The sequence below is a fragment of the Spinacia oleracea genome, chromosome 5 (genome assembly GCF_020520425.1).
Source record: "Spinacia oleracea cultivar Varoflay chromosome 5, BTI_SOV_V1, whole genome shotgun sequence".
NCBI lineage: Eukaryota > Viridiplantae > Streptophyta > Magnoliopsida > Caryophyllales > Amaranthaceae > Spinacia > Spinacia oleracea.
Window position 1 is genome coordinate 10,978,672 of NC_079491.1, and position 22,260 is coordinate 11,000,931.

Sequence of the window (22,260 nt, forward strand, 5' to 3'; positions counted from 1 at the left end):
CTGTAACTTTTGTATTTTTGTATGCATATCTGGAAGTTCAAACCCATGATTCACATAAACCTCAATGCACCTACTCTTTAGTGCTAACTCAGTCAATTCCAACACTTGAGCATCATCATAAACCTTCCTTAACCCATTAGCCATAGGTTGCCCAGGGATCAAATAACACAACCCCTCAATTGTGGAATAATTCCCACAGTTCTTTGCTAAATCGAGTAAATCCCACCAACACAAAACATCATAATCAATTTGACAAGTCTTCCCCTTTCCACCCTCATATACTAACTGCCCATTATTCACGGTCTTAAAGATCTCACCATGCCAAATTTTCAATGTCACATCACCCATCCTAGTCAAGTTAAACATGAGTTACCTAATTAATCCACTATGTAAACACAATACAAGAGCCCATCGAATCAATCACCAAAAACACAGCAGCATTCAAACACGATAAATTTAAACACGCTAAATTCAAACACGATAAATTCAAACATGAACAATTCAAACAAACATAAATCAAACATAAATCAATTCACCCAATATGAGGCAGAGGCAATCCACAAATTCGCAAATTGATGAATTAACCAAAGTTCGTAAATTTATGTCGTAATTTAGCCAACAATTTAGCCAACAATTAAAAGATTAACTTAAGTACTACATAATGATGTAATTTAGCAACAATTGGTTGTTCGAATTATTAAGTGGAAATTAGGGCAAATTTTATAATCAGTGTTAAGAGACAATTTTTGACTACTACAAACTAAATTGGGGTTCAATTAGATGCAAAACAACTAAATTAATCCAAAACAATCACAAATAATCAAATTTAGGGTTTTTACTTACCTCAATTGCGGTAATTTAATGCAATTTTCAGAGCCACTGTTCGATTTTTTCTTCAAATAGAGGAGGATGTCATCGGGTACAGTCGTGCGTCACTTTTCTTGTACAATTGTAGGTTGAAGATGATGAAAGCAATTATGGCGAGGGGGGGGGGGAGAAAAGGACAGTAATGAAGAGTAGCAGAGCTGTATTGAATATGGTGGGTGAGAGAGTAATGAAGAAGACGTTTTAGGGAGGGAAACGAAATAACCAAAGGTCAACGAAATTTTGTAACCTTTTTAGGCGGTTCCCGGTTTTTTGGAGCAACAAATGTCAAAGGGCTATAAAGCTTGGATTAATAAAAAATAATCGAAAGGTTGGATTAATTTTGGCTAATGGCTTAAAGGTTGGATTATTAAAAGTAAATTTTCCTATAAGAAAATATATGTTTAGGGGTTATTATTTTTATAAGAAAAATACAAAATACAAAATGAAATGCATATAAATATATAATATGGAGTAACACACATAATTTATAGTGACTCACTAAATCAAAGTTCGATTAATATGAAGCGAAAACAGCATCAGGTACTGAACTTAGTTTTAGGTGTACCCGTAAATAAGATAGATGTTATGTTTTCTCTCCTTTCTTCTTCTTTTGGTGTAGAGAAAGCACCAAAGGTAAGAAAACGGACATAATTTCAACTCAGGTCTTGGATACCATACATTCAAAACTTTACTAACTAAGTTAGTTAACACCTAATAGACCAATCTTACATGCACGCGATGCGTGCGAAAAATTGAAATGTGGGATTGTGTTATTACATTTAACAAACTCAAATACTCCACAGGTAATCCTTTTTTTTTCCACAAAGTTCCTTTGAACAAAAAATTTACATCTAATCAATGCAACAACGTACTACCAAAGTTAAGAAAATAAATATAAATATAAATATAAATACAAATAGTGTTTTTCATAGTTTCACTTGTTTATATTTCTCGCAATATGTTTGTCTAATCACATGCACTCCACTACGTATTTCATAATCCTCCTCCACATTACATGTATTAGTTGATGTAAATTTTCAGTTGTTCTTATATGTATACTCAGAAGAAAAAAAATCAACATCAATGATGAATTTCCATTGTCAGTTTTTATTAAAAAAACACCAAGAGTCGGAATTCGTATCAAGGGAAACAATAATAATATATATCGGGCGCGACGTCGTATACAGTTGGATAAACAGTGGGATGGAGCTTTTATTTTTGGTTATGCTTGTTCGATTTGATTGTGTTTGTAAATTATTGTTTTTTTTTAAGTTCAAATAAACAATCCATAATGGAAAAATTAACTTTGTATTACACCTCCTAATATTTAAGTAGTGATTTATATTTCCCTTTATTAAAATCCAAAAACAAACAACCCCTAACATCGTAATTTGGATTATACACCCGGGTGCACAGTGCTATTGTGCACCCTGTTGAACATTTATTGAAAATCTAATGAACATTAAGAACGATTTCAATGTCCATATACTAGTGAAATATTTAAACTATATGTTCTATGGATTTGAACTATATGTTCATTGGCTATATGTTCTTTGAGTATGAACAATATGTTCTCTGTATTTAAACTATATATTCTTTGTAAAATAGGGTGCACAGTGAGCATTGTGCACCCGGATGTATAAACCATATTTTGCCCTAACATTAACGCAGTTTGCTTTGGTCAAACCTCTAAATAAGGCTCAAACCGTCAAAATTGAGTAAACTAATCCGAACCCAATTTTGCTTTTGTTATTGTTTTTGTGTGGAATACTCACAAAACCCAAATTGACGCATAGTATCACAGTCAACAAAACAGAGATTGAAGTGAGCTCAACTTCATCTCCTACTTGCTAGTAAAACCGAAGCTTCAACAATGGCGGACTCTAACCCTACTCCTCCATCTCCCAACAATCCGTCGAAAACTTCGTCTTCAACACCGAATATGGCGCCGAAAAAACCCTCCGAATCTGAAATTGCGTCGTTAATTAAAGCATATTGGATCCCCGCGACACTTTTCTCTCTCTTCTTCGTCTTTCAACTCGTCTTTCTCCCTAGCGCTTTCCCCGCTTCTCATTATGACGGTACTTAATTTCTCTCTCTAGTTATCTTTTGTATTGCGTCGAATTATTTGGATTTAAGTTTTTTTGTTGATTGATTGGGTTTGCTATTGAAATTTGTAGTTATTGGCGTCAGTAGATTGAGTTCGATTGAAGAAGTGAAAGCGGCTTATGATAACTTAGCTTCCAAGTGGTAATTTCCTTGCTTTTAACGCACTAAAATCATAGGTTATGTATTATTTGATTCATGATTGAAAAAACCTTTATTTTCAAATTATATGATTTCATAGGTTATGTATTATTTGATTCATGATTAAAAAACCTTTATTTTCGAATTATATGATTTCTGTTGTATTGATTAGGTTTTGTAAAAAATTCACTTATTTGGGGTGATCAATGTTCGTACTTTGCGGTGAGTTTAAAAGAAAATAGCTTTATTTACTATGCAGAAGTTCTTGTTATCAATGTGTGCCCCAATTTAATCTGTGATTTTGATTGATAGGTTAGTGGTAGATTTGATGGGTTTGATACTTTGATGTTATGAATTCTGTAGTTTATACTCATGTCTTTTGATAAGAATGACAAAGGATTATTTCCGGTATACGAGATAATAGGAGCACGCAGTGGTACTGGTAGCTATAAAGAATGCACCCTAACTAAGCAAATTAACAAATTCTTTTGAAGGCCTAAAACAACTTGCTTTACCTTTGAGCAAATAATTTGTTTTTTTTTTTAACTTCCTGTTTCTCTGTAAGGTGTTAATTTTTATAAGATTGTTTGGGTACATTTCAGGAATTCAGGTGCTGAACTCCCTACCACTAATGATTTTATCAAGGTTATTATCTCATCACTTTCCTTACTTTATACTAACTCCGTTCCTACATGTTCTTTACGGTTACTTTTTTCACGCGAATTAAGGTAAAGGAGCGGGTGAGCAAGTGAGATAGTTATTTGCAAGTGGGTGACACCGACATCTTGTTTAAGTGTGAAAGTAGATGAATAATAAAATCAGAATAGAGGGTATAATTATGCAAGTGGGCCAATAAATGTTTCAAGTGGATGAATACAAAAATCAGAATAGAGAGTATAATTGTAAAAATTGTATTCCAAAAATAGAATAAAGCATAAGTGTAAAGAACTTCCAGGAACGGAATTAAACGGAAAGCGTAAATAACTTTTTATGCACTCCCTATGTACTCAATTAACTTCTTTATGGTCAAATTAGATTTCTTTATACCTGGTTTCTTCATTTAAGTTGTAAATAAGTCCCCCTAATAAGTTTACCCATGTTAAATTTTCAACAGGTTTCTTCATTTTAGGTTTAAATAATCTTTCCCCTAATAAGTTTACCCATGTTAAATTGCCTATTGCAAAGGCACCTCGGTAGGGGCTGGTGATGCTTCATAGATTGAACAATATGAGGTACAGATAAACTGGTCAAGGTGAAAGGATATTAGCAAGTAAGCCTAGTCATCTAATTAGTTACCTTTTGCAATTGAGGGAGTAATTTCCAATTTGCTGGAATGAAAGGATAGGGTGAGAGTTTTACATCAAAGACCAGCTTCCTCAAGTTGTATGACAAGCACAGTTTAATTACCTCCCCATCCTTTAGATTTAATAGTCGTAAATCTTGAAATTTATAGAAACAATTGTCACCTTTCCAGAGACAGTAATGGTTCATGATTAAATTTTCTTAAATGCTCCTACTTAAATTGAGTGTTGGAAATCTTGTCTATCTGCAGTTCTGCACAATACCAAGATCTTCACAGTTGATCTAGGTTTGATTTTGTAATTATTTATCTACAAATTGATAATTATCCCAATGCTTCTTGAGAGGCTCACTCCTTTGGAGCTTTTGAAATGATTATCATCCAAGGAAGGTTTATTACTTTATTTGTTGGTCAAATGAGTTATGTTATGCTTGAATCAGTCTCTTGGTTCTTTGAAAGGAAACCCAAGCACTAACTTGATGCTTGTCTCTCTCTCTCTCTTTCTCTCTCTGAATGTGTACCTTTCTTGCAGATTCGTTATGCTTATGAATTGTTGACTGATCCATTATGGAAGAGAGACTATGACCTATTTGGCATTGACGAGCATCAAGTGGGTATCTCTGTATTATATGCTTTGTATTCTGGATTTATTGTTTTCCTTCTTACACATAAGCTATCTCTGGCCGTAGGATGTTCTGGAAAACATTTTGCAGTACAATTCTGATAAAGAGTACTCCTTAGTGAACCTTCCTTTACTTGTTGGTCCTGCAGGTTAGTTATGTCTCTCCTTTACCTTCCTGTTGTACATGCCTTATTGCGAGTCTGGAATACTGACTCCAACGATGTTTATGTCGTGCAGACTCTCTTGACATTGATTTTGATTCTAATTCTGCTGGAGATTTCCAGTCGATCGTAGGGGGTCAGAGGCCGAGGTTAATCCAGGTCAGTGATGGGAGCCAATTTTCACCTGCCTCTCTTTCTTTTAGCTTCCAGCTGCGTTGTCCTGAGTCTAGACTGAGGGAATAGTTGGAGTACTATCATTTTTTTTTGCACTCTAGTTAAATTACCTACGACTTTATGAAGACAATTGTAATCGTAAGTAATGCACTAAATTAAAATACCTATAATCCTACTTACTCGGCGTGTGGAAATTAGATCTATGCCGAACTTGCACCTGCATTTACTGTTGGTAACTTCACAACAATTAGTAAGCACAGGAAGATCGTTGGCCCATTTTGATGTAATCCGTTATGTTTTTTAACATGAAGCTGAAATATTGTTAATGATGAGTCTATCAGCTTTCTGTTCCACTTCCCATTACTGTTAGGCTGTGTCGTACTATATTACAAATTAGACTGGTGAAATTCCATGATTAACGTAAACAAAAAAACAAGATTGTTCTAAATCTAGGGGTCATCCCCTCGTTAAAAATTTCTCCTGAATGTCTTTGTTTTTTGGAAATTTAATATTAATGCCAAAATAAGGTAAATAATCTTATTAAAAAAAGAATAAAAAAAAGGAAATTCAATTACCAGATGTCTAAAATAACTACATAAATATTCCTATAAAAAAAAGATATACTTGCCCGTAACCAATGATAAAATAAAATTAAGTTTTTCCTAATAATAAGTAAAAATTAAGTTTTTCATATAAGAAAAACACTCTGTTTTGAAATTTTTGATTTAAGATTAATTTTTATTGTGAAAATTTATATTACATCGGTGTATAGCATGGATAAACTAGTTTCTGTTTATGTTCAGGTATATTCAAATGGAAGCAATTTATGCAAACAATTTTCAAGAAATTGGAAGAAAATTGGTACTCTTTTGACTTTTCATTTGATACATTAGAAAATTGTTACTTTTCTCTTTGATGCTGGCTTGTAAGAGTAGATCACTTTTCCATTAAAAGATTATTTTGCTTCAATTTTCTTATTTACACTAACCATCCATGCCTAGAAAAAGGAAGGGGTTTTCTTAAAGAAATTTAGTAACAAGTAAATGGAAATAAGATACGCTCTGGGTGGTCTCAACGATTTGATTTTAACAATAATAAGTAATAATTTCCTGAAATAAGGTGAAGAGAATGTAGCCTAAAATTATTGAATAAGGTTTATTGTTTTCCAAGAAAAGCACGATTTAGCTTAACTTATGGCTTACTCCTACAAACTTCTAATGAGTCACTTGAGTATTCAAGTTGGATAAACGGCGTGGAGGTACCAAACGTAATGGAAGACCTAGAAACTAAAATATGAAGTTAATCCTAGATAATATTGGTATATATTTCTACAGTTCCATGTAATATTACTAATTGCAGAAATGTGTTATTAAGATTTTCTCTTAAAGGCTCAAAGCAAAGTTATCTCACGTTAGTTGAAGGCTATTTGGAATATATGGAGCTGATTTAAAGGTTTACCAGTGATTCAGAGGGTAAATAATTTATGCTTCCAACGTTGGGCCTTTGGCTGTCCATTTCCGATGGAGCCAAAGGTTCATTTGTTCTTTTGGCTATGGGATGTAATGGACTAAATCAGAATGGCTCTTAAAACCTCTCCGCTTCCTTTCAATGAAGTAGAAGATGATCGTCCCGTTATCGTTTTTGGGTCAATTGGAAACAACCTCTCTGTAATTGCAGGGGTAAGGTTGCGTACATCCGACCCCCCTCACACCGCTTCTTGCGGGAGCCTCTTTGAGGCAATAGGGTAATGATAATGAATATGAACGCTGGGCCTTTGCTTTATAACATTATGGAGATTGTAAGGAGGCTTTGAGCCATAGCTTTTATATTCACTGTGTTGCTTTTTATTTGTATGTTATAGTTAATATAGCTTTTTTTGGAGCTCTAGGGGTTTAAAACTTTAGGTAAGGGATACCTTCCTTTATTAAGGTGGTTGATGTTAGTGGTGTTGGTGTTTTTTGTTAAAACAAAGAAGAGTTAGCAAGATGGTAGTAGTTTTATATGTTGTTATGAACTTATGATGTGGACTTCTAAAAATTGGCTGCTTAGCATTCTGAAGGTTCTGTGAATTCTTTTGGCTGTCGAATACATGACAAAAGCTGTGTACCCTATTTTATTGTCGTACCCTTACATCACACATAGGGTTTCTTCATGCCGTTTTCTACGATTCAAGGTTCCGTTCCTTAGGTGTTCCTTGGGTCTCCAAAGTTCAAACTTCTTGAAAAAGTGCACTTTGTTATGCTCAGCACAAGGCTATAAAGATTTTATCTTCCCAATAAACCACAGGGATCCAAATCTACTGGGTTTTATTCTTGTTGATGGTCTGAGTGTTGGTGCTGATGGTGTTGTTAGTGGTTTCTTCAGTGGTGATCCAAGTGCAAGTTGTTGTAGGCTCTACCACAATCCCTTTGACGTTGAAGAGAATATGTATCTTTAAGACTGGACTTGCTAGTTATCTATTAAGCATGTATTTGTTAAAAGGAAATTCTCCTCGGTGCAGATTCATATATTGGCCTAGTGATTAAAACCCATCTTTGATTCCTTGATTTCCGCATACACCTCCTTGGTGAGTATAGTCAAATTACATTATGTACTATTGAATTCCCTCAGGATAAGATCATCAAAATTCTGCCCAACCTTCATAAGAACAGTTTGGATGGGAAAAATGTCTCTTAAATTAGTTTGTCGATTTTCGTTGAACATCTTATTGTCGTCTTCGGTTTTTTCGTATCTGAAGTGGACGTCAGTAATAACCTGTGTGAGTTGTGTTTGTTAGGTATACTCCTTCCATCTCTTAAAGATTGCCCTTCCAATTTTTTACTTTATCAAGAGTTGTATTAAGTGGTTAGATAGATTTGTTTGTTAGATGGGTTCCATGTAAAGTAGAGAAGGATGGTAGGGATCATGTTACAAAAGAGGAAATGGGCAATCGTTAAGGGGCAGAGGGAGTAGTATTGGACCTCCTTTTTGTTTGTTTTTTTCTTAATGAGCAAATATTAAGTTGTACTTCTGTCATGTCTTGTATTGGGGAGGTTCTGGGGGAAGTTATGGGTTGGGCCATCTCTGGCGAGGCTATATAAATTCAGTCTTGTCGGGGGTGGGGCCCTATTGAAGGTACCTACTCTCTACTGAAGTCAAATGCTCTGCATATGATGTTATGATTTGGTTGCATAACAATAGACGCTTCGTTTCTGTCAATTTTCAAAAAATTTCTTTGATGAAATTTTTTACTCCCTATGTCCCAAATTATAGTCTTGTTTGACTAGAAACACGGATTTTAAGAAAAGTGGAATATAATGTGGGAAAGTGTATGGAAAAGTGGAATATAGTGTATGGGAAAGTGGGAAAAGTAATGTTCAAATAAGGAAACAAGACTATAAATTTGGGATGTCCGAAATAGAAAACAAGACTATAATTTTGGAAGGAGGGAGCACTGTTACCTGATTCGCTAGCATGAGACTGGGTACGGGTACGCAATTCGCTACTTAATTTGCTAAATTAGACCAAAATTGTAACATTTTCATGTTATAATTCGCCTTTTTGATACGCGGTTCGTGGGGTGATTAGAGAATCAGGGAGTATCTTGGAAGACAACCGCTCATCCCAAACTGTGTGTTTCACCTTTTCCGGATGGGATGTAGTTAAGGAAACGATGTTGAATGAAGATAAATTTAAAAGGAGATTTGATTCATGCAAGCGTTGCAGCTTATATGAAGATGAGTAAGACTCATTGATAACCTTGCACTCTTTTTCCTTGGGTTTCGTTCCATTGTCACATACTCACATGCCCTGCCTTTGTTTTGTCGAGTTGGGTTTAATCTTTGTGTGGGTGGGATTGTTGAAGGGTGGAATTTGTACTTCTATTGGCATTTTGGTGGGGTGCACTTGAAAAGAAAGAACCAGCAGATTCTTGAGGGTAGAGCTTGCTGACGTCAAAAGTTGAATTTTCATATTTTGAGGCTGTTTATACTTTATACTGGGGGACTTGGGGTGGAGTGAACTCTGAACATTGAGCGGCACTTTGACATTTCTTGATTTTCTAGAAAATTTTCTTCATGATAGCTTGAAGAAATGCTTCGTTTTGGCCCTAGCCATTTTTTTGAACTTGGGTGACACCCCTGTGGTGCCTTTTAACAACGCTCTTCATTGTCATCAATGCAAAACCAAAGTTGAGTTTTGATCTTGGAAAACTAACTTTATTCACTTTGGTTTAGAATTTAGACCATCATTTCAAGCATGAATTTATTTGTTGTTAACTTGTTACAGTCAATAGGATTTTCCACTACAACCAATCAGGATTTTGGTTTATGAAATCTGGTCATATTTTCCCCCATTGACAATTTTGCTTTGTGCGTGTTGTCCCATTCACAATGCGGGATGGAAGGTCTATATTTGAGGACTATACTTTAGGATAAGCACCCATCTTGTGGAGTTGTTTGGAAATCCTATGTTTTCAAAAAATTGGATTGAAGGGTTTGCTTCAAATTTGGTATGAGGATTTATTTCACAAATATTCCAAGTTTATCACATTTCCAAATATTTGGCCATGCTATTCAAAGTTTTAGGCCTTACTGGTATTTTAGAGCTCTGATTCGTATGCAAGATTAAACAGATTATGGTATGGAATCATGATAAATGCCAGATTGGGGTCAGATTCTCCAGGCTCAGATCATTACAGTAATAGAATAGGAAGGAGGTTATTTTAAAGTGTATGAAAGAAAAAAGCGATGCAAGATGAAAGAGAACTTGTTCTAAAAGACAGTCTATTTAGTTCCTTTAATCACCAGCTAGAAGGGGGCCATTAATCTTTTAAAGATGGGAGTTTCTTCAATTATTTGGTCTGCACCGTGCATTTGACAAATCATACACGGACATGCTTAAAAAGCTCTTTCTTGGCTTCATTTCATGTATGCTAAAATCTGTTGTTGAGGAACTCATCATTTGCAGACTTTTTTTGTTTTTCATTTCCATATCATTTTAGTTTGGTGAATCAGCCATCTTGATGTTGGTTCAAATGCTGGTGGGTTGGTGGTTGTTTTTCCATGTCTGCTAAATTTATTGCTAAGGAACTCTGTCCTGAGTAAGTTGCAATACAAACTGCAGACTTATACGGTGTTCGTATTTGGCTTCAAATGTCATTTTTGGCCAATTGCACAGCATTTTGTCCAAATGCTCTATGTCTAATGTTTTAGAAACTATTGTATGATTATTTGATATTGATGCAATATGTCTTCGTACCATTTGTCTTTGTATTCATACTTCAAGGCAGCTACATTGTTATTTTTTTTTGACTCCATACAGGTACATTGTTGGGTGAGATTGCTGACACCGGTGTAGTGGAGCTCGGGGAAGTAAAGCTTGCTTCTCAACTTGCTGAGAAGAAAACAACAGGGCAACTTTTCTTCCGAAATGGTAAACAATGATCTGTCATGGTTTGGCATCCAGTGTAACTGAAATTTTATTATTTTATTATGAAAAAGATACCATGTGCTTCAGCCTCAAGCTGACGCAGGGGGTGGAAAAGGTAACAGTTGTAGGCAGCTTCTACTCCACTATGGTGAGGCATTTTGTAATTGTACCAGCAATAAAGTCTCAGTCTATCTGTTTTAGCATTATTTGTTTTGCTAGGTTGTATTGGAGTTATATAGAGCTCGAGTTCCACTCTCTTCCCATGTTGTTTGTCAGTCATGCTTTGAACTCTCATATAGGATCTATGTTTTTCGTTTAGTTAGATGCTTACCTGTTTTGTTTTTGCAGGTCTTCCTTCTCTGATTGCAGTTCCTCAAGGGTGTAAAACATCCAACTGTCTTGTTAGGTAAGCTGTAGTTATGTATGAAGCTTCAATATTCAAGTTAATTGGAGTTGCTGTCAGAGATATATGCCTAGCATTTGTAATGTTTTTCCATTTGATTATGAGCTTGTTGTACATGTAGGTATGAAGGAGATCTCTCGGTTGATGCAGTTACAGATTGGTTTGCAATAACGATACTGAGGTTACCTCGCATTCCTTATTACACAAAGGACACATTGGTATGTTGATCTTCTTTCGTTGTAAATAGATGTTTGACACTCCTCAGGCTTCTCTGATTAGATTCTTTATTATTATTAGACCACCTAAAAGATTTCCAGATTGACACTAAATGCCTCACTATCCATCAACTAGTCCACTGATAAAAAAAAAGTTGTATATGCTTTGACATTGACAGTGCCTTTTAATAGTTATGCATTGAAGCAATATAGCATTTTTCATGGAGTTAAACTAGAAAAAAAAACAACCTTTTTCTTTTCCTGTGCTTTCTGTAGCGCCGTGATGCCTATGAAGGTCTCAATAAGTATGTCTCACATTATGTTTTTGTTAAAATTAACTTCACTTAATATTCTGTTAAACATGAAAAGAGTGAGATATTCTATGATCCAAGTACTTCAGATTCTTGAAAGGAAATCCCCCCTCCCTCCAAGCCGCCCTTCTTCAATAGTTCCAATTCGAAACACCCGCTAATCTGTTATTTTTTGTAAGTTTTGTCGTTGATGTTAGAGTTCTGAGTCTCCGATCTTGAAGTTGCAGAACATAAATTTTTGAATGACGAATTTATAAAATGGAAGCTTTCTGCATACTTCATTTGAAAGATATATAGAATTTAAAATCAAAATCCAAACACATAAATATTATATTTGAGTGATATCAGTTTTGTGTTTTTCAAATCAATATCGACATTACCCTGATGTCTTCAAAGACAATCTCACCAATGATTGGGTAAAGGATCGTACTTATGCAACCTTATCTTCGTGATAAGTGTAGAAAGTTAAATGAGACGGTTTTTGGTTCTGAAAATGACTCGCGCCCATTCTCCCTATTCTTTGTCAACTATTTGGGGATTGAGGAATGTAAACGAGTTTGTACACACTATTTTTTTTTTTTGTTGGTTAAATCGACGTTAGTTTTTTCTTTCACGGATACATATTTGTACCTGTTGAAGTTAGTATATTTTCAAGTACTGCTAGTATATGCTTTTATTGTAGATGAACAGTTGTATCATTACCAATTATTTTCCCTGTTTCCAGGTTCCAAGATTTCTGGCTAAGAGTAGTTATCATAAGGTATGATCTTCATCCAAAAATATTTTAGTTACACATTATTATCTTTTTTCCTTTTTCTTTTATTGTTTTTGATTGGATACACATTCTCATCTTATAATTTTATATGAATCCAACGAGAGCAAGCTTTCGTGATTTCGTATGTGCATAACCCTAGCCCTTCATTATGGAGGCTGTTTCCATGACTTACAAAGTTACATGTTGCGTGCTCAAATATTGTTCTACATGTGCCTCAAGTTTCTTGTTGATCCTTGTAGATAACTGGATACCATCCTTGTATTTTTGCTCTATTGTTGAGTTTCTTTATTCGTTAGCTATGCCCATGATTGATAGCTTAATTTGGAAACTTAAACTTATTTTGTTCATTATTTTTGGTTCAAAGGTAAAAGTCTTGTTCTTCTCAGACACAGGGATGCGTGCAACACCATTTATGCGTCAACTTGCCAGGAATTATCAGGACTATGCTTCCTTTGCGTGTGTTCTTTGGAGGGAAGAAGAATATACCTATTGGTCGTCTATGTATGCGTTCTTCTCTCTTTATACCAATAGTAGGCCAGTTGTTCATTCTTCAATATGACAAAAGCATCTGCTTTGTGGAGTTTGCATCGTTTTTACTTCTGTGGTCAGTTCTGAAAGCTCTAGATTTATCCACATAGAAGAAAGTAGAAGAAGTGATTGCCCGTTTGTTGAAAAAGTGCTTGGGGGATTGAGGGTAGATTTCAAGTAGATTTTTTCTTTATGCTTGTTAGTTTGTTGTTAAAGGTTTTGATCAATGGCTTGAAATCGGATATTCCTATAGTTGAGGCTGCTAGTGTGCCTAGATGTTGTGTAGTTTTAACGTGTCATTCTGTATCAAGAATACTGATACACAGTGGTCAACTTATTCCCCGTAGTTTCGACATGCAGAGTCAGGTTCTAAGGGTTCAAAGTAGAGGCAGGAATTCAGTGTCTGTCTTGATTTATTGACCAAGCTAAATGGCTTATGACAGTACCACTTCAGAAATGTTGTACTCTCTCTTACCCTAAAAGATTTCCCCACTTCCTTATTTTTTAACAAGGTCTGTACAATTTCTCTTTACTTTGTTTTCTTATCGACATGCAAAAGGAAAAAACTAAAAACATACTCAATGGTCAGTACAACTCTGAAAAAAGTGAAAGAAGGAGAATGTTGCAAACTAAAAAAAGACAGAGGGAGTACTAACTAGGTAAGGCAATGGTGAAGTTAACTTACTACTTAACTATCAATGTCAAGATAATAAGGCCTCAGAAACCTTTAGATTTTGAGGCATAGGAAAATGTAGGCATGTAGCATATGAAGTTAGCGAACAAGCACATGTGCACCACAAACACACAAAAAAAGAGGCTCTTAAAGCTTTTCTTAAGTTAAAAGAAAAAAACCTAAAAGTGCACATATTGTGCACCTATCATCTAAAGTTCTTGAGAATGTGTGGAGTGTGGTCGATAATATGAAGACTTATGTCATTGTTCCGATTAGTGATGTCAATTACTTAACGGGAGTTAGCAAAATACCTTTTCCTAATAGATTTACCTTCCTCCTCTCTATTATCTCTCCAAGTGGGTTTCACATTTTAATATACCTTTTCCTAATAGTATTTTCCAACATTTAAAATAGTGGGCGGCATGTTTACATGGAAGTGGCATTTTTAATGTCTTTTTTATATACGAAGTATATATTTTTTATGGCCAGCGTCTTATGTATTGTTATGATTTATGGATTTCCATTTTCGCCAATAATCTCTTTCTTCTTCTTTCATTACCTGCATATCTGCGAACATGCTGATTTGTTTAAAAAGACATTGATATACAGTTTTACTGTTTATATGAAATATTGCATTTGGTACTAATCTGATGCTGCAGCTGTACTATGTTTCAGTTATTTGTGTCATAATTTTATTTACTTAGTAAAAGTATTTTTCTATTGGCATGAATTTCCTTGACTCCATTGGTGGTTACAGATATGATGTGGAATCTGCTCCGGCCACTGTCTTCTTGAGAGATCCAGGCACTAAACCTTTGGTGGTTTATGGTATATCCCCGATTTTTACTGTTATCTCATATTTGCATTTGCCTATTAGTTATGAAACAGTTTTTTTACATCATATCTCTTCATGGTTGACATCATCATGCAGGTGCTGTAAACAGTTCATGGTTTGTGGATGTCATGGAAGATAATAAATTGCATGGTAATGCTCCCGTTTGAATTATATATGTGATTACCAGATATGTGTTATTCAAGAAGATCTACAAAATTTCCAGAAAGATTATACTACTTTTTTTGTGATATATGCTGTTAATTTGGTGTATTGGTAAGAATATTTTCCAGGGTGCTGTATAGTGAGAAATCCTGATGCTGATTATTTCATGTTTCTAGAACTTCCGCAATTGAGGACCATGACATCAATGGAGTTGGGTTGCGATTCACGTGGTTATTCCCGTGCAGGGACCAATACTAAGATTTGGTATTGTGCCATTGTTGTTGGAAGGGCAAGCCCAGAATTGAACGAAATGCGTGAGGTGAGCTTTCAGCTTTGTAATCAATATGTAGTCCTGTAAACTGAAGAGGATGCCAATATTAGATGTCTCTAAAAACTAAATTTTAGCCCTCTATTATTGTCTGCAAATGTACAAAATTCAATATCTTGGGTGCTTGATGTGGTGGAAGACTACGGTTAACATCTAAAAAGTACATCAATCATATAGAATACCTTTGGAGAATGTGCATTGTACTTGATTTGGGGTGGGGTGGTGATATGGATGAATTTATCTGTGAAAATATTTTCTGAATGAAGGTCTTAGTTATGTCTTATTAACTGAATTTGGGGCAGTTAAAGCTACCGTGAGTCATTTTACACTTTCACACGTTATTCTCACTTTTCATCTGCGTTTGTCTAGTTTTAATCATGGCCAAATAAAACGTAGTTTTGCAACACAAAAAACTGAGATTTGTGCTATTTGCAACATTTTAACCAAAAGAAAGAAATTTGAAGAAACCATGTGCTTAATTATTTAAAAAAAATATCCACCGTCATAATCAGAGTATCAGACTGAGTAATTTTTTTTCAAAACCTGTTGTGACAATTCTATTATTTTTCGGGAGAGTGTGGGACTTGTTATCCAAATATGCTTGGGCTGCCAATATCCTTCCTTAAAATCTTGTATCACTTCTGTGTGGACTATTTTATTTCTTGGTGAGGAATGGCTTCTCTGTCACTCAGAGTTACTATTTGAAGAGATTAATCAAGAATGGGATTGAGAGATTCTTATGGAGTGCTATATAGAGGATTTTGAATTTTGTAGGGGGGCTTTTTTTAACTGTAAAAGAAGTACTCCGTATAACATAGAAACACAACCAAAATTATAGGATTCTGTAAAGGAGCAAGGTTTAAGCATATATTTTTTTCCGAAATACTGCTAGGAAGACGTTTGTTGTTGTTGTAAAAGAAGCTATTGTTTCCTAATGCTAAATCCACCGTGTTAAAAAAAGTGCTTTCCTGTCACAACGGAATCATATAACTTGTTGGATTTGAATTCTATATCCATAAAATTGTGAACTTGTTGGATTTGTATTCTATATCCATATAATTGGGAACTTGTTGTAATGATGCTTTGTATTTTAACTTCTTCGTCCTAAATTAATTAGAAGTTTTAACAATAAGGTTATAGAATGGAACTTTTCCATGACCCATCTCTATGAGTTATTAACCTCTCCCGTACTTGTATTTGTGCACTAATTGATAGCTGATTGCTCTTTTTTGGTCCTTGGTTATTAAATTATCTCGGGGCTTTAGGTTCTGCGCAGGGCCCAACAAACATTATCAGAGAAGAGTTATCCGGATGCACCTTATTCCGATGAGTTGGAAGCACATTCAGCCACTGCACTCAAAGACAAACGATTAACCTTAACTTGGATGGATGGAGAGGTGCAAAAGGTTAGAGTGCCTTCACCCTCCCCCCCCCCCCCCCCATCGTATCTTCAGATTTGTATACGAGACAAATTTATTATCTTGTGTGATCTTGTTAAATTCGTGTTAATGTGTACAACTTCTTATAATTCCTAATAATGCGCAATGGAGCTTGTGAAAAAGCGAGTAGAATGGATGGAGTAGCTTTTTACAAACAATTAAAAAAATTATAGTTTACACGCCATTAGAAAGATCTCAGGACATACTTGGAGACATTTGTAATATATTTGGTTGTTTAAAACTGGATTTCCCTTTTGATCTAACTTATGCGTGTATGAAGATAATGGTTCAATTCAGTTTATATCTGTAGTATAGGGAGTGCCACTTAAAATAAATATGTTTTTTTTTACTTTAAATTTGTGTGTGATATATTGAGTTAAAAATAGATGATGTTAAGTGGTCAAATTTTATTTATATTGAATAAGAAGACTTATATTTACAATCTGATATTCGGGAATTCAAAACCCTCCCTATAAACTCAAATTGAGGTTAAATAATGTTCAAATAACCAGTAAAAGTATCTTGATATAGCAAAAAAGCTATTCCTTTTGTTCCCGTCCTTCTCTCCCTTTGATTCACTTTGTCAAGGGGGTTGGCCCTTTTCTGTCTGATAGTTGGCTATGCTTGCTGTAATGCAATCACTTTTCTCTACCATTTGTTACTATTGTAATGGTCTAATGTATACAGCCCAGGCGCGGGTGATATATTGATCTCCACATGAATATGCACTTTATTTAGTGAGAACGACATGAATTGCTAGTAAATTTCCTTATTTCAAAATATATTGAGAATAAATCTTCTAACCAATAAAAATTTGCAGGGTGCAAATTCTACAATTGTGGCTTTTATAGGCTTTATTTTTATATGGATATGCTATTTTGGGGTTAATCTATTGTGGACAGTTCCTCTACGCCTCAGACACCATATCAAGCCATGAACTAAGAAAGGCATGAGAGAAAGTACGGGGAGACCAAGAAATAACCTCAGGTGCGGAATTATAGAAAATCCTCTTTAAGATCAACTCAACCCCCGGGATGATGTTAATTGAGGTACTGACCTTTTCGATCTAGGATAATAAGCCCATGAGCCTGGTCTTACTTCACTACTCTTTCTCGAAAGAAGACTTCACCTCCAAGTTTGAATCAATCGTTGCTCGTCTCTTTTTGGGTGTGAAGAAGTGTCAGTATCGAGAGAGAATTGGATTTGGCTAGAGCTAGACAATGTGTGGTTGGTAAATAAGGATTGGGTTTTTTTTAGCAAATTTGGGTCGTAGGGAACTAGGGATACAACTATACAAGCAACTATTGTCGATTGAAGCTTGCAAAAAAAAAAAAAAGGAGCGTAAACGAAAGCTTAAAACGCAACTTTTTACAGTCATAAAGGGAATTTTTTTTTTAAAAAAAAAAATGTAAGAAAATGATTTTGAACTTGTTGGTTCGGCACTTGCCTGAAATTCTGTCAGGCTGTGGTTCACCAAGTACTTTTTCGACCTGGCACCTGAGCCTCAAACCTGTCCCTGACAGGTCTATGAACAGTGTCGAATAGTTGTCATCTTTCCGTCACACTGAAGTCTGATTTGACAATGTTTCAGTTTCATTTATTAGTCTTTAGCCTTCTTGTGTATGCAGGTACCAAATATGCTTTTAGAATATTTATTGTCACTGCATGAAAATAGTTATGCTTACCGTGATTTCTTGATCTCAGAACTTATGCATGTTCTACATCGGTGGTGAGCTTAGCCTGGATTGTTGTGGTCCAAGAAGAGGTATTGAAGATGCACCACAAGTGGTTATGGTGCGTTACATGAGAAATGATTCAATAGATGATCCTAAAGATCAGAGATCCTCCACTAGTTTACTGGACAGTCTTAAAGAGGATGTAGATCCTGTATCTCAATTGGTAGCACGATACAATGGCTCCGCTGAACCGTTACAGGTCGACTTTAACTGGCTCAAAATTTGTTTGGTTTCAGCTTTTTTATTTGTCATGGAACTACTCTGCATTAGAGTTATTCATTCCATCCATCTTCACCTGAACAATGATCTATTCCACATTTTCATCTTATAATTATGTCTTAACTGCAGATTATTGAATGGATTTCGAAGAATATCAAAGATGGTGACTCGGCGAAACTTCCTTTCTATGTAAGTAAAGTTGCAGTCCTGTGTAATTGTGTCATTTGGTGCATTTGTATAGTGCACAGCCATGCATATGATGTATGTGAAGCTACGACACGTTGACATGTGTAAACAAAATTGTTGTCTCCCTAGCGGCTAGCACTGTGTTGCTTATTATCTTTATATGACCAGCTCAATGCTCTAACAAATTCTTGCCTTGTAATCTTTTTGTTTTCATTTTTGTTTATTTGATTGAAAATCAACATTTTATTGTGCAGAGAACAAGCACACCTGAGCTTGTTTCCGAGAACCCCGATCCACTTTGGTTCGTTAGTGGTGAAAAAATTGTTTCAACTAGAGATGGAATAAAACATAGACTTCAGAGAGTCATAACTTGGTGTCGTGATCTTTCTGGTGATCCAAGGATTGGTCCACTGTTACTTCTTGGAGCATTATTGTCTTTTGGTGGAATTTGGTTCCGTCGCAGTCAACCAACTCCTTCAAATGAATCTAGTCAGTCGCAACAAACCCATACCAAGGTGAGAGGTCCTTTGAGATAATGTCCTAGTTAGTGTTTATAATGGTTAGGATTGTACCAGATATGATGTCTGTTTTTTTCAATCTTTGACAAGAGACTAAATAGATAATCACAAGAAGAAGCAATGACTAAATAAACAGTGCCTCTTTTAACAGTATTTGTTTTTGAATTTTGCAAGATAGATGTTGTGATGTTTTAATTTCCATTCTGAAGTTGTAAAAATAATCCTTTGTCGGTCATTAAGGGAATCACTCTCTTCCATCCTTGACCCTTCCCGCTCTCTTCCATCTTTAAACATGTGAATTTCAAATGGCCAGAAAGTTTCAGAAAGCTAGTTTTTCTGTGTGTTGAAGAACAAGAGTTACTAGATCTATAATCTTTCATTTGATGGACAATCTATTTCAGTCTAATGTTTGTTATCCAACTGCCCGGTTTGGTTTGCTACTGTGGAGTATGTTTTGTAACAATTTTATGGTTGTGACTTGTGAAGATCTCATGTGATGAACATTTGGTCAAAATATGTTTCTTCATGGTGGCCATGAATTTCTTCTATATGGATAATTTTGTGACGTAATTTTTCACCTCTTTGACAGAAAGAAATCCCAAAAGAATGGAGAAATCGAAGAAGACCTAGTGCAACTTCAGACGTTCCTCCTTCAATGACTGACATGGAGCCGAAAGATGCTTGTCAAGTGGAATTCTCAGATTCAGACTCTGAATAGAATCAAGCTAATTAGCAGTTTAGCACCAATTTTGGTAGATCGAATGTCGTGCTGGAGGATTTATTTACAGCTTATTGGGAGAATGCATCTAGGTCATAGAAGCTGATACTTCAATAGGGAGTTTATCAAATATCTTTGTAAATGATTTAAGTTATGCATTTGAATATCTTTGTGATATTGCATGAGATATTCTCTTTTTATACTATGTATATATCAACCCGTCTACTAATTGGAATTGAGTACACAACTTTGTTTTGTGATGTATACCATTATCGGTGTGGAGTAAACAAGAATCTGATTCAGAGTAGCAAGTGAAGGCACAGGCCATTCGCCCTGGCTCGGCCTGTTGGCATGAACTAGACCGTTTCAAGCCTTTCTAATCCATTATCCTAATAAAAATTTGCACCAGTTTTCCTTCACCTATCCATTATATACATGTAAATGCACGAAAATTTGCATTTAGTTATTTCAAATGAGAAATTTTGTGCAATCAGAAGGTGAAAAGAGTGCTAAAATTTGAACGACTTTCTCCGTCCTCTTCCCACCTTGTAAATCGTTGATTAACGGAAAAAAAAAAATGAGATTAACGATTTTGGTTTAACTTTGTAGAGGCGGACAGGAACAACAAGATGAGATGGAACAAATTAAGTTAGAAAATTGATTTTACTACTATAATAATTTTACTCCTACGGTGTTATTTTCATCTATGACTAATGATTATCATCTTACTATAATGTTTGTTTGTCTAATACATTTTAGACGATGTATAATATGTGCAAAATATTGTCACATTTCATATATGTATGTATGTTTATTTTTGGTGAAAGAGAAGCGCAAGCCACTAACCTGAGTGAAATTACAAGTTATGCAAAACACACAAAGCTAGAAGCATAACAAAATTCAAAGAAAACAACAACTAACATAAACTACACCACTAAACTACTAATTTTAGACGACCTAGCTTGATTAACACTCAAATTTCACACGTGTAATTGAGTATGTGAATCGTCTAACAGTTAAATCGTTGTAATTAAAAAAACATGTGTACCATTAAATAAAACTACATAAATTAAATATTTCTATGTTTCTAATCTTGTATCTTTTAAAGAAAACATAACATCATTAACTTTGCCACCTTGTTAGTTTTGACAAACTTTCACAACTCCTTGTTAGATTCATTGTTCACTATCATCTCACAAAATCTTATCACCTTAGACATCATTTCTCCATCAAAATTGACTTCGACTATACCATTTTTCACCGACCTCTTAAGCATATGCGATTGAGAAACATCTTCATTTACCACAATTGACACAACCGTCAAAGCATTTGGTTGTTATTGTTTCCATTTGAATAATTATTTTAAGTTTGGCCGTGAGTTTTTTTAACAAGTAAATATGTGGGGAACTCTATAATTCTTGTCAATTTAGATTGTCTTATGTAGCACCATATAGCGGTGGGATAAATCATACATGAATGTATATAGTGATATATAAATCATACATGAATTAGTGACAAACAAACCAAACATTGTTGATGTATGATCAGTAAAAACATGCATATTAAAGTTAGTAAATATGAGATAAGATAAAACTAGTTGATTGGCAATAAGTTCGAAGTTAAAACTAGCTTAGGATCCGTGCAGCGCACAGATAAATCATATTTGTTTACGAAGTATTATTAATTACTCGTAAATAATATCATAAATAGATAACATTATTTATGAACTAATGTTTGTTACGTGTGATTGATAAAATACAAAGTACAAATTAAAAATAACGACTTAGTAAAATTTGAATTTGTGTAAAATACAATTAGTTCAAAGTGGTCAATTAAGCATGAAGTTATACTACGTACATAAACTAAAAATTTAAACCTTGTTCTTTTCAATTTATTTTCACTCTTAAGAGAAATTATATTTCAGAGAAATAAGCTATGTTTAAGAAGCAATTTTTTCTAAAGATTTAGGGATTAAAATAGAAACATATAGTAATTTTTTTTTTAAAATTTAAAGATTTTTTTAGAGATTTAAAATTAAAGTCTGAATTAAATAAGTTGATATCGGTTTAGAACCTATATTGTACTAAAATTTCATATAATTTCGTGTGGTAAATTATATGATCTACAGTACCACAAGATATATAATTTATATATATATATAAATTATATAATATATATATATATATATATATATATATATATATATATATATATATATATGTATAATATATAGTATATATATATATTATATATATATATATTTTATAATATATATTTGTCATTTCTAATTATTATACTTCCCCTTTCGTTAACTGTTGCATCATGATTGACTTTACGTTTTACAACATGTACTTTGACTCTTAGTTTCTCGAATTATGTATATTTAAAAATTATAAAAAGTTGATACTTATAAATTATATGTCAATACGAATCT

At 34.4% G+C, this 22,260-nt stretch overlaps 1 protein-coding gene across 1 annotated transcript; it reads left to right on the forward strand.

The window, feature by feature from the left end:
• Positions 1 to 2,599: 2,599 nt before the first annotated feature.
• Positions 2,600 to 20,090, forward strand: LOC110799595 (uncharacterized). Its single transcript, XM_022004878.2, has 20 exons — positions 2,600 to 2,948; positions 3,048 to 3,117; positions 3,717 to 3,759; positions 4,947 to 5,024; positions 5,104 to 5,185; positions 5,274 to 5,356; positions 6,175 to 6,232; positions 10,673 to 10,783; positions 11,129 to 11,186; positions 11,305 to 11,401; positions 12,434 to 12,469; positions 12,849 to 12,985; positions 14,443 to 14,513; positions 14,617 to 14,670; positions 14,859 to 15,001; positions 16,276 to 16,416; positions 18,154 to 18,384; positions 18,534 to 18,593; positions 18,845 to 19,105; positions 19,698 to 20,090. Exons 1-20 carry the CDS (start codon positions 2,741 to 2,743, stop codon positions 19,824 to 19,826), a joined length of 2,151 nt encoding a protein of 716 aa, XP_021860570.2. The 5' UTR covers positions 2,600 to 2,740; the 3' UTR covers positions 19,827 to 20,090.
• The last annotated feature ends 2,170 nt before the right edge of the window (positions 20,091 to 22,260 follow it).

Excerpts from the sequence above, each read along its gene's own strand:
- LOC110799595 (XM_022004878.2), top strand. The coding sequence starts at position 2,741 with ATGGCGGACTCTAACCCTACTCCTCCATCTCCCAACAATCCGTCGAAA. Across the intron at positions 14,514-14,616 it reads TAAACCTTTGGTGGTTTATG|GTGCTGTAAACAGTTCATGG; the intron begins GTATATCCCCGA and ends ATCATCATGCAG. Across the intron at positions 18,594-18,844 it reads CGGCGAAACTTCCTTTCTAT|AGAACAAGCACACCTGAGCT; the intron begins GTAAGTAAAGTT and ends TTTATTGTGCAG.